General features: G+C 51.1%; 1 protein-coding gene and 1 long non-coding RNA gene across 3 annotated transcripts; both read left to right on the top strand.

Moving 5' to 3' along the window:
• Positions 1-52: 52 nt before the first annotated feature.
• On the top strand, positions 53-2,974 carry LOC311431421. Of its 2 annotated transcripts, none has more exons than XR_014689413.1 (3): positions 53-134; positions 514-724; positions 1,667-2,974. It is a non-coding gene; the product is annotated as an uncharacterized lncRNA (long non-coding RNA). The 2 variants fall into 2 exon arrangements; XR_014689414.1 differs by having other exon boundaries at positions 53-188.
• A 4,833-nt stretch (positions 2,975-7,807) lies between these two features.
• Positions 7,808-10,228, top strand: LOC311431858 (tubulin beta-2 chain). The gene is made up of 4 exons (XM_084509820.1): positions 7,808-7,932; positions 8,221-8,329; positions 8,625-8,735; positions 8,934-10,228. The coding sequence occupies exons 1-4, from the start codon at positions 7,876-7,878 to the stop codon at positions 9,992-9,994; spliced, it is 1,338 nt and encodes a 445-aa protein (XP_084365946.1). The 5' UTR covers positions 7,808-7,875; the 3' UTR covers positions 9,995-10,228.
• Positions 10,229-12,427: the final 2,199 nt, after the last annotated feature.

Genomic DNA, 12,427 nt, shown 5'->3' with positions numbered 1-12,427 from the left:
ATTTGCCCCAGGCTACCTTTATCAGGGAAGAGAAAGAAGCAATTTAGGGCATAGTTCAGCTGAGCTGTTTTAGATCTTTTCTGAGCGAGGAGAAGCACCCCCCTCCTATGTGCTTTCCATTAGCTACAAGAGAGGTTAGTGTGAAAGGCAAGGTTCTCAGGGCTTTGTGGACAAATTTATGTTTATGGGTAAGTCCTTCTCTAGGTGTTCAGAGCTGGTTTCTCAGCTGCATCTGGGCAGAGTTAGCACTGTAGAGCCCAGTAGAGGATCCAACCTAACAAAGCTCTAGTCTAGAGTATCTTTTCCCACTAGGTAGAGATTTGGGCCTCTTTGTATGCTAAATACATGCTTAAATGATCTCCTGTTTTGAGGTGGGAGTTGACCAGTTTCTTCCCTGGTGTTACCGCATCAAGTACAGGTTTCTTTTCTTACTTCCAAGACTGTCTATAGGCTTGCTCCTCCGCAGGGGGTAGCAGCACTTTTCTGTCACATTCTGATCTTTTTCTTCATCAGGACTCCCTTCAGACATGAGGAGCTCTAGTAGCTCTCATTAGAAGCCTAAGACCTGCAGACCTCTGAAGCCAAGTCATCGGGCTCTTCCACATGTGTGTGGTTCTACGTATCTAACTATTTTTGTGAAATGTAGCTGCTCTCTGTAAATCACACGAGGTCTGCGTTCAAGCTCAGAAGAGGAAAAGCATTCATCTGGCAAGGCAAATGGGGGGTAAGCATTTCCATTTGCAGCGCAGTTGTGAAGAGCAAGTGGAGCTGTGCAGAACCAGACCATCAAGTGTGAAATGTATTTCCTAATTAAAGCACTGCAAGGCCATCAGAGCCCCTGCAAAATTAGGGTGGAAACTGATCCAGCAGCAAAGGAAGCCTCGTACATTTCCTTTAATGCTTTCATCTTTATTCTGCAGCTGTGAAAGCTGAGCTCATTATAGTCAGTCTTATTTGTCAGGTACAAGGCTAGAAAGAGCATAAACTGCTGTGAGACACTGGATAGCAAATCAATGATAAAGTGAAGATTCTGCAGCAAAAGTGCTGCATGCGTACATGGATACACTTATGCTCCTGCTGAGATGAGGTCCAAGCCCCAGGAGTGTGGTTTAAAGGCCAGCACTTCCACGCTCCTTTTTCTTCTCCAAAATTTATGTTGCTCGTGGGAGTTACCAGATCCTAGACCCTGGCTCTGCAGCCTAAGCCAGGAGTAAATCTTCCTGTTAACTCAAAAGTGAGTAGATGCATGTAATTATGAGCTGGGATGGCACTGAGAGAAGGAAATGTTTTCTGATTCTGAAGCGCATCCTGCAATTTTGCTTCTGCATAAGCATGAATTTGATGTGTGAGAAAGCAATCGACCATTAATATTTATTGGTGAAGGCTCTGATGTCTTGGAATGTTCCAGGTTTCTAAATTTGTTGCCCTTCTGCAGAGGAGTAAATGTTTGTTAATTAAAGGCAAAGGAAGCCTCCCAGCTTGGAGCCAGGCTGCTCCAACAGTGGCAGCTCTAGGCTTTGGGGGGCCTGCTTGGTGTTGACGTGGAAAATCATTTTGTGTGAACTTCATTCAGTAGCATGGGTGTCTTACGGGCTTTTCCTCTTCCTATACCATTAGGACACCTGGGTATCTGATTTTTTTGGTTATTTTTGGATTATTTTTTCAGTTGGATAGATCCTCTGATGTAGCCGGCCATGTCACTGCACCAATGTTCACACCAGCCTAATGGAGGTCAATGTAAAGCTAGCACAAGAAGGCAAGAAAGGGAGAAGTGCCTCTGCTTATCCTGTTGCAATGTGAACCAACTTCAGGTGGGGCTGCCCCAGTCCTGCTTTCCAGGCCTCACATGATATGATGGTGCATCAGTCTGGGGAGCCACACTGGTCAAAAGTTATTCTCTTGTTAGCCAGATCAGCTCCTTGAGGAACAGGAGTTGAGGGAGGGGAAGCAGCTGCTTTGGCAGCAGCTAAAGGGGGGTCTTTGGCTGTAATAAACTGCTCCCAGAATATCCAACCATAGTATTTTCTTCACCTGAGGCCTCAAAATGCTTCTGTCAAGTGCTGGTCAGCTTTGTTTTATGGACCCAGAAAGGAGACCAAAAAGGGAATTCAAGGTCAGCGTTTGAAATTGTTGCAGAGAACAGAGCAAAGTCACAGTTTACGAGATCTTAAGGGGGAGTGCACCAAGCTCATAATATGAATCTCATAATGCAAAGCAATATCAAGGCTTGCTCCTCCCTGAAAAGATCGTGTCTGGAAAAGCACATGTAAGCAAATGCAAAATTTAGATGTACAAGCAACTGCATGCCTGCGATAGCAGCTCTGCTTTCCTTTTGCTATCACAACAGCTATAAAATCCCCCTGGTGCCAGGGTCTTGGGGGCATCTGTTGATGCCTAGATAGGCATTGCCTAAGGAAATCCAGTTCCTGATTGCCAAAAGACTTAAGGTAGCAGCTTTTCTTCTTTTGTTAAAGTTGTTGAACTCAGCTGCTGGCATTTCTGATAGGGTGGGCGAGGCCCGGGATGCAGATGGCACAGCAATCCTCTGACCAGCAGCTTGCCATGATCCTCTGTGCAGCGTCCAGGTCCAGAAATCAGATTTCATGCCTGCCTGGCACGGTGGCCTTATGCAAATGATTTCCACTCGCTGCTTTGCTTCATTCATCTGCAGAGTGGAAGGGTGTGATAATCCCTGACGATCTCCCTGCAGTTGAATGGATGTCTGTATAAAGCAGCTCTTGAGAAGCTTTCTGAGCACGGAGTGAATTTCTGCTGTTATAAAAGGAAAGCGTTTCATTCTGTTGTTATATGAGTCACTGGAGGAACTCGTCGTAGGTCTGTCAGAGTACTCGAGAAGCACGGGTCTGTAGCTGCTGGACGGGAGGCACTAACACAGAGTGACTCATTGCTCCCCTCGGGGACAAGAAGAGGTTTTTGCAGTCAGATGGAAATTGTATTTTATATGCAGATAGAATTCCTCACCGTGGAGAAATCCAAAACAGCTCACAAACACTGACTCCAGTGTGTAAAAGATATACTGAGCTTTGCAGATGCTGTTACATACCTGTGATGAGGCCAGGAAGGGATTTGGGAGAAAGGGCATGAAAGCCTAATGGAAATGAGCTTCTGAAAGGCTAAGAGAAAGGAAGGGAGAGGGCGGGGGGAAGGTGGCATTGAAAAATGTTTTCCCTTACATAGATAAATTTAGATGTGTAGATTTCCCATGACATACAGCACACCTGATGGATCCTGCTATTTTTCTGTCCTTGGGCCATGGAGCAAGACCAAGGCTCAGCATGCAACATCCTCAGGGGATGCTGTGCGCTCAAATCCAGTCAGGCTGTGAGTTTGCTACAGCCCCCGAGTGCAGAGGCTGATTTCTCCGATCATGTGGAGTTATTTCCTAGCCTTGGAAATCCCTGACTCAACGTGCAGTGCTGGCAGCCCTATAAACAAAGGTTTGTCTGAGATTCAAGCTGCTTTTGGTGATGAATGAAACCCTTTTTCTCAGAAGGCAGTTTGATATTGCCACAGCCATGCTTCTGGCCTCTTCCCTGTCTCTCTGGGTACTCTTCCTTTGCTGATGGCAGAATTTCCATGAATCCTCTCTTTTCCTCCTTAGACTGGGCCTTGGGCTTAATAGTCTCCATCAGCTGAGGCCTGCAGGTTCGGCTGGACATGTCTGCGTGCAGCTTCCCCCTCTCTCAAGCGTGCCAGCAAGTGCCTGCGTCTCTGTCTGGTTCCCCAAACAGTCACTCTCTTTCATTACTTCTTACAGTAATGCCATGGCCTTTCAAGTTTTTCATTTTCAAGCAAAACCAGCTGGACAAAATCAGCTTTGGTTATTTTGCTTCCTCCTCTCCGGGCGAGGAGCAGGGCTAGCAGGCCTGGCACTGTCCCCTGGCAGCCCTCGAGTGTTTGCTCAGAGGCGGGCTGTCTGCAGCTGGGCTCTTCTCTGCTTTTCCCTCTCGCCCTGTTGAATACAGGGTTTTAACCCAAACAGCAAGCATCCCAAGCAGTAGCTTAGTATTTGTGAGTCATATCAGAGGTGCGTCTGATTTCCTAGCAGAAGTATGTCAAACAGCTGCCGCTGGTGCCTAGCCAGCCGGTCTGAAGGGAGATTACAGAGCATAACCTTCAGGAAAAATCGCTTTGGTGACTGGTCTCCGATCTCTGGGGTTAAAAATAAAATAAATTAGCGCTACCTCTGTAAAAGCAGGGTGAATCCAAACAAGAGGGGAGTGTTACCTGTTGGTCTGCTGACAGAACAGGCAGAATAACTAAGCTGTCAGAACCCACTATCCCAGGAAAATGTTGCCACAGCTCCTTTACTGTGTTTTCAGTCGAGTAGGATCCCAACAGGCTGAAGATTTGCCTTTAAAAAGTCTGTGTCCCAGCCTTGAACAGCAACTGAAAACATCCTTCCCTGCTGCCTCTTGGAAAGCATAACAAGTCATCTCCCTTCCCGCCTGGCTGCTTGTTGGAGAGAGCTGGGATGGTGCCTTTCCCCCAGGGCTGAGGGCAAATGCATGCACTGAGTGCCATAAAGCACACGTTTATTTTGTATTTCTCAGGAGGCGAGCAAAAATGGGGTGAGAATGATCCCCAGACCATGTAGTGAACTGTAAATAGGAAAATCAGGGGAGAAAGGACAAAGGAATTCACAGCATTTGGGGATAATACCTTTCCTTAACAGATTCGGGATCTGAGCCAGGCTCTACTGAAATCGATTGAAAAAACACCTGCTGGCTTCTGTGAGCTGAGCATAAGATTTCTAGTAATGAACCTTGCTTATCACTCACCTGGAGCACTGCAGTTGGGCTGGTGGAGACGTGCCCTCGGCCCCAAAATGCCTGCACGTGTACAGTCAGGCAGGGGGACTGTGACAGTGCAAGGGCTGGAAGCAGCATCTTCACCTGCCACCCGCTCCAGTTTGGCAAGGAGGCCTCCAGCTTTAATAAGGCAGGCGATCAAAGCCTTTGTTTAAATCCTGCTGTTGGGAGAAAGGCGACGCTGCTCTCCCAAAAAGCATAGCAGAGCCTCGTGTGGCTGCCCCAAATCCTGCTTTTCTCAGCTGCAAATTCCTGCCCCCCTGATTTTCTCCCTCCAGCCTGAGGCAGGAGAGCAACTGATGCTGCAGAGCGAGAAATCTTTCCGAGCAGACATTTTATTTTCCTGTAAACCAGAAATTTAACACACACACGAGTGATCTGGGGCCATTTTTTTTCTTCAACCCTCGAAACGTTATTTTTTAGCCTTCTGAAAGCTGCATATCGGAGGCACCTGAGAGCAGCCGAAGCAGCTGTCCGATAAGATCTCTCCAAGGCAGTTTGCACAGCCCTGCTTTTTGCAGGGAGAGAGAAAGTGTTAACGGGTTGACAGCACGCTTCCTTGCAGCAAGCAGCGCTGCTCTCCGCAATGCTGCTGCAGGGAGGAGAGAGCAGGGTGGTGGCAGAAGACCTTGAAAAATGCTTTGTTCGAGCCCGTCGCAGAGCTGCCTGCTTCAGTACGGTACCAAGCCCTAGCTGGCCAAACAAGCAGCAGATTAAGTAGGAGCCCGAGTCCCGTAGCGATGTGGGGCAGTGTGTTGCTCTTAGATTTTCAAGGGTGAGCGTCCTTGAGGTGGGAAGAAATGTTTAAACAAGAGGGCTGGAAGCAGAAGGGAGTGTTTCCTAGGCATCGTGTGGATTGTGCATCGGTGTGGCTCCAGATTACGACCTGGTGACTGCAAATGAGGTCCCAGCAGGGCTTTTGCCCTCCGCTGCTGCAATTTGCAGCCAGGTTCTCAAACTATGCAAATGTGCCCGATCTCGGTTCAGACGGCATACAAAAAAACTGCTTAGGACAAAAAAGGACTGAGACCAGATCTCAAGAATAACTCAGGCTGGCGAGTGAATATTTTCTTTCATCCCTCGCTCTTTTGCATTCAGTGAATTTGTTCCACATTGCTGTAGAAACAGCTGCATCAGCACCAGCGCCCAGGCTGAAGCCTAATTAATATTTATGCCCCGAGAGCTGTGCGCACAGGGCTGAAATCGCCTTGCAGCCATTGGGTAGGGGACCGCAGCATCAGTACAGCATCTTGCCACGTTTGGTGTCCGTGCAACGGGATTTATTAGAGCACGGATCAATTTCTCATCAGCACTCCCGCGCCATCTCAGGAAAAGCTCTGCCCTTCGCCTCCTGCCTGCTCTTTGCTTCTAATTGGCCCATGATTTCCTAATTAGGGGCACCATCTTTCATCTCTCTTTCGCCTTTCTGTGGTTTGTATTCTCGTCTACTGCACCAGGTCTGAGACACTGCTAGGTGCTCGAGTTGTCAGGAGTGGGGACAGGCTTACAGGGAGGATGACACTGAGCACAGAGCCTTGTCCTGCGCCGTGCCCTTTCCCACCAGCCAGCACGGGTTGGCCCAGATGCCCAGAAATGGCAAATTGCATCCATACAAAATGTTCTCTCGGCGTGGGCACAGCCCTGAAATCCTCCTGAATAACCAAAGGAGCTGCTCTACACCCAGGCCCTCCCACACCTGGTCTGTGGTGCAGGACCTGAACCTGCAAGGGTCCAAACTTCTCTTTTTTGTGTGTGTTTTGGCATTGGGCCCCTCAAGATGAGAAAATATAGGTGTTTTGGGGGGGCTGGGCATAACTTCAGGCCTTTAAGTCATTCGCATTGTGCTGAGAGGAGCCCCCAGACGAGGATGTGGGCCATGGGATGTGGACCATGGGAAATCAGCCCGGGGAGGGACAACGTTGTGGCTTTTTTTTTGTTCCTCTCCTTTCTGCCGTGCTGCCTGCTTCTGCCACCAGGCCGGTTGCCTGGGGAACTGCCGAGGGTGGCATCCAGCCCGGGCCCCCGAGTGCCCCACACGTGGATGCGAGACGAGCGCTGGGAGAAAAGAGCCGGGCAGCGGGGCAGGAGCAGCAGCAGGGCAGCTCCTTTCCCAGAGGTAATTGCCGAGACACCACCGTGGTGGCCCTTTGGGTTGTAAATGCTCCCTGTTGTAAATGTGTGCACCTTGAGCCCATCTGAAGGCGTCTGAGGTTATCTGAGGGGGTCTTACCGAGAGGCTTTGGAAAAGGAAGGACCTGCTTTCCCTCCCGCATCCCCCGGTAACACAAAGTATTTATTGTGGGAATATTTCTTTTGGAAATAACCTCTTTTCTTTTTTTTTTTTCCTCTTTTTTTTTTTTTCCTTTTTTTTCCTCTTTTTTTTTTTCCCTCTTTTTTTTTTTTTCTCCTTTTTTTTTTTAATTTTCTTTTTTTCCCCCTTTTTCACCCTCCAGTCTCATCAAGCTCTGTAGCAGGCATACACTGGGATGCTACACCTCCCCAATAAAAATAAAAAAATAAAAAAAAAATGTGAAAAATAAGAAGTGACTTCATGTTAGGAATAAGCAACCAGGGCGGGTTCCTTTCTTTACAGCGCTAGCCCTCCGCTTTCCGTGCCTGGGCTGGGCTTTTAAAATGGCTCCCTCCGCAGCCTCCAGCTGCCGGGCAGGGGCTCGGCGATGGAGAAGCGGGGCCAGGCGCCCCCTGCCACCGGGGCAGCCCCCACCGAGCCCGGGCTGCGCCGCCCCGAGCCCCTGGGCACCGCCCCGAGCCCCCGGCACCTGCCCGGCTCCGCGCCTTTGTCCCCGGGGCGGTGGCGGCCGGGTGGGGGAGGCCCCGCCCTTAGCCACGCCCCCCTGCGCTCCCATTGGCTGCCCGCGATAACCCACCGCCCTGTAACCCACCCGACGTCACTCCGGGGGGCGGGGCCTCAGCGGGGGCTTTAAAGCCGGGCGCGGGGCGCGGCCGCCGCAGCCCGGGCGGGAGGGAGGCGACGGCGGAGGGAGGGAGGCTGCGGCGGGGCGGCGGCACCGGCACCGGCACCATGCGTGAGATCGTGCACATCCAGGCCGGGCAGTGCGGCAACCAGATCGGCGCCAAGGTACCGCCCGCGCCCCCCGGGGGCTGCCCCCGACGGTGGGAGTGCACCGGGCATCGCCTCCCCCGGTGCCGGTATCGGGAGCCCGGCTGCGGCTCGGTGCTGGGCGGTGCTGCTCGGATCGGATCGGATGGGATGGGATCGGTCCCGGGGGGCTGCGGGGGGTGGTGGTGGATCCCCTGGCGCCGCGTGGCGGGGCGGTGGTCGGGGGTGTGGGGGAGCGAGGGGGCGGGGTCGCGGTGACGCCCCCTTTGTGTCTGTGTCCCCCCCCCCCATCTCCGGTCTCCGCAGTTTTGGGAGGTGATCAGCGACGAGCATGGCATTGACCCCACCGGCAGCTACCACGGGGACAGCGACCTGCAGCTGGAGAGGATCAACGTCTACTACAATGAAGCCACCGGTAACTGGCCCCCGGGGGCTGGGCTCCTGCTTAGGGGGCTCGAGGGAATGGGGGTGAGGTGCCCCGGGTGTGCGTCCCGCTGTGGGAGCTGCGCCCTGTCCCTATGCGCCGCTGGTGGCTGCCTGGCACAGCCCTCGTAGCTGCTTTGTGTGCCGGTCCCTGTCCGCCTCCCTCCTAATGCCCTTTCCATATGGGCGGTGAATCCTGCAGGGGGGCTGGGGGCAGCCCAGCGGTGCCTTCATCACGCTGGCTGCTGCCTGCCAGGCTGTAACACCGACACCATTCCCTCCCCCAGGTAACAAGTATGTCCCCCGTGCCATCCTGGTGGACCTGGAGCCCGGCACGATGGACTCTGTGCGCTCTGGTCCCTTTGGGCAGATCTTCCGACCAGACAACTTTGTCTTCGGTGAGTAAATGCAGTGCAGCTCTCCCAGAGCATGAGCAGTTGGCTCATGCCTCACAAAGGCTCAGTGCAAGTGACTGGGGTGGGGCTGGATCACTGCGACAGGGCTGGGAGCGAGGGATGAGCCCCCTGGGGCAGGAGAAGACACTTATCAGCTCCTCATGAAGGCACTAATTGTCACCTTGCTTCTGGCACCTGCAGGACAGAGTGGGGCTGGCAACAACTGGGCCAAAGGGCACTACACCGAGGGCGCTGAGCTGGTGGACTCTGTGCTGGACGTGGTGAGGAAGGAGTCGGAGAGCTGCGACTGCCTGCAGGGCTTCCAGCTGACCCACTCGCTGGGCGGCGGCACCGGCTCGGGCATGGGCACCCTGCTGATCAGCAAGATCCGCGAGGAGTACCCCGACCGCATCATGAACACCTTCAGCGTCATGCCCTCCCCCAAGGTGTCGGACACGGTGGTGGAGCCCTACAATGCCACCCTTTCTGTGCACCAGCTGGTGGAGAACACGGACGAGACCTACTGCATCGACAACGAGGCCCTGTACGACATCTGCTTCCGCACCCTGAAGCTGACCACTCCCACGTACGGGGACCTCAACCACCTGGTGTCGGCCACCATGAGCGGCGTGACCACCTGCCTCCGCTTCCCCGGCCAGCTGAACGCCGACCTGCGCAAGCTGGCGGTCAACATGGTGCCTTTCCCCCGGCTGCACTTCTTCATGCCGGGCTTCGCCCCCCTGACCAGCCGCGGCAGCCAGCAGTACCGCGCCCTGACGGTGCCCGAGCTCACCCAGCAGATGTTCGACTCCAAGAACATGATGGCCGCCTGCGACCCCCGCCACGGCCGCTACCTGACGGTGGCGGCCATCTTCCGCGGCCGCATGTCCATGAAGGAGGTGGACGAGCAAATGCTCAACGTGCAGAACAAGAACAGCAGCTACTTCGTGGAGTGGATCCCCAACAACGTCAAGACGGCCGTCTGCGACATCCCGCCGCGTGGCCTCAAGATGTCCGCCACCTTCATAGGCAACAGCACGGCCATCCAGGAGCTCTTCAAGAGGATCTCGGAGCAGTTCACGGCCATGTTCCGCCGCAAGGCTTTCTTGCACTGGTACACCGGCGAGGGCATGGATGAAATGGAGTTCACCGAGGCCGAGAGCAACATGAACGACCTGGTCTCAGAGTACCAGCAATACCAGGACGCCACTGCTGACGAGCAGGGTGAATTTGAAGAGGAGGGAGAAGAGGATGAAGCGTAAAGTGGTAATGGGTAGGAGTAAAGTATAGTCTGATCAGGCAAGTGTTCATTGAGAGGAGAAATCTGTGCAGTTGTGCTGAAGCATGCGTTTCTTTAATTTGGTGCTCTCCACTGTTGCTTCTGTCAGCAGTTTTGTATCCTTGACTGTCCAATGTAACAGTAGTTGCAAAAATACTTCAGAGTCTTCTGTCGAAATGGTTAACTTCTCAAACATAAAGGCTTTTTGTGTTCTAAACTGTGTCCTCTGCCTTATTTCTCTCTAGAAACTCTTGTAGTTTTCTGTGTTTTCTCTTCTTGGTTTAAGCTTTAACCTCAGTGAAAGGTTCAAGTCAATAAAACACGCTTTCTCAGGCCCTTAATTCTGCAGTATAAATACACTGCACTTGCTCAGCTTAAGGGAGTAGCTAATCTATACACACTGTGGGTTCAATCTGAGGCTCTCTCATGTCTAACAGCTAATCTATTGTTGGAGAGAAAGCTGCCTTAACTAACAGAAACGAGGCGCTGCACTTGAGAATCCTGCAACTTCTATTTATGGACATACGTGGTAGTGAGGTCAGCCAGAAGGTATTGAGTTCCACATTGCAAACTGTCAAAACTGATCTGACAGGATAGCTGCGGGCTTCCCCGCTGCCATTCAGCAGCACTTCTTACTGAACTGGTCCCAGGGCGTGTAGTATGTGAATAGGGGTGGGCTGCCTGTGGTCTTGCCTGTTCCTTAGCTGTCCTAGTCCCACAACCTTCTTCTCTAGATGAGAATTCATGCCCAGAGCCATGAGTCCAAATTAGCAGTGCAATAGTGTCTGAGATGTTGGCTAAGAACCTGAGTTTTCTTCTGAGGCATTAGATTTCTTCAATCTTTCTCAAAGGTGTTTCCCAAAAAACAGCTCCTAATCTAACCTTAACTCTAAGAGGGGATAACCCTTCAGGGCAGTCGATTCCCTTTGGGGGATGGCAGGAGGTGATGGGCAGATTTCTAGGTAACACGACTCAAAGAGCACCCCAGAATATAAATCTTGGAGTAGTAACGGGGGTACCCTGACAATTGCTGTCTCCCACGCCCCAGTGATGTATTTACACTGCTACTGCTGGTTGATGCTCTCAGTAACTGCGACAAGAAATGGACCTTGAGACTGGCAGTCGAGCAGTGCAGCAGGACCCTGTTGTGCATCTTCAAGGTAAGTGTGGCTTCCTCTTGGGGAGGGAGGTGGGATTTCTGTTGCCACACACTCAAAAGCCACAAGAAACCTGAAGGGGTTTCAAATGGAGAAGTGAGCCTACAGAACAGTCATCAGTTGTTATAAGGTCTGAGAATTAGTCTTACGAGAGTAAAATCCCCTGCTAAGAATAGCAGTTACCCCATGTGTGAGCTTGTAGTCATTAGCTTACCCAAATGCCACTTAGGGGCATGCACATACACTAAAAATATTTTGAGATTGCTACAAGTTTTACAATGATGTTAGTCCCTATTGCTCTGAAAGAGCTGCTGTCCACATGGGTGCAATCTCTTTTGTGATCCTCTAATGCAACTCCCACAAGGTGTTACTGGAGTGAGTAAACACTTAAAAGGGAATTGCTGTGCAAAACTGATTGTTTTGCCCATTTTGATTCTGTTAATTGACTCCAGTGCCTGAGCATACACTGTTCCTTCACTGATGGGCTTATCCCATTATCCTACCATCTTATCCTACAGTGAGATCTAAGATGGTGTGCACGACATGCGCTTGATACCATTTTTTTTTCCCCTCATCTCTGTCTTTCATTTCTGGTGAAGCCTCTGAGAAGAGGGATGAGAAGCACTTAAAATACCTGAATTATCTGTAAACAAATACAGTACTCACAACAGTACCTGTATTTCTTAGGGTTTGAACACTTCTAGGATTAAGTATTAAACAAATTGAGGTTGTTTTAGTAACTGAATTACTACATGCTGCCCCCAGGCCCTTTGGGAAATAACAGCCTGTCTGGTTGTCAGAGTAACCTTTCCTTGAAATCACCTCACTGGATTGTGCTTGAAACTGCTTATCATATAGATCTGGGTTTCTGAAGCCGAGAAGGGAAGCTGGCAAACAAATCTAGAGTATAACTGAAGGATGAGAACCTGGTCTTTGATATGGATAGTAAAGGTTCTCCTTCCTGTAGTGGGACTGTACAGTGTTTCACTACTGTGCAGCATGTCTGGCTCCTATTTTTTTTAGTGTAACTGTATGTCTTCAGCTAACCCTTTAATATAGCTACCCAAGAGACATGTTGCACTAAGGCTCCCTTATTAGAAACTAGGACACCTTCCTACACTGCTTACTGTTGTTTCTCTTCCTTTTTTCCTGGAGGAAGACAGACCATAAATAGAAGTAGTCTACACAGAAACATGTCCCTTTATGAATAAACATGTCCCTTTATGAATCCTACACAGCTTATTTGCCAGCCATAATCA

This window comes from Aythya ferina (assembly GCF_964211825.1).
Source record: "Aythya ferina genome assembly, chromosome: 2".
NCBI classification, from domain to species: domain Eukaryota; kingdom Metazoa; phylum Chordata; class Aves; order Anseriformes; family Anatidae; genus Aythya; species Aythya ferina.
Note: the sequence above shows the minus strand (reverse complement) of the source record. Positions and strands in the feature narration are given on the sequence as shown.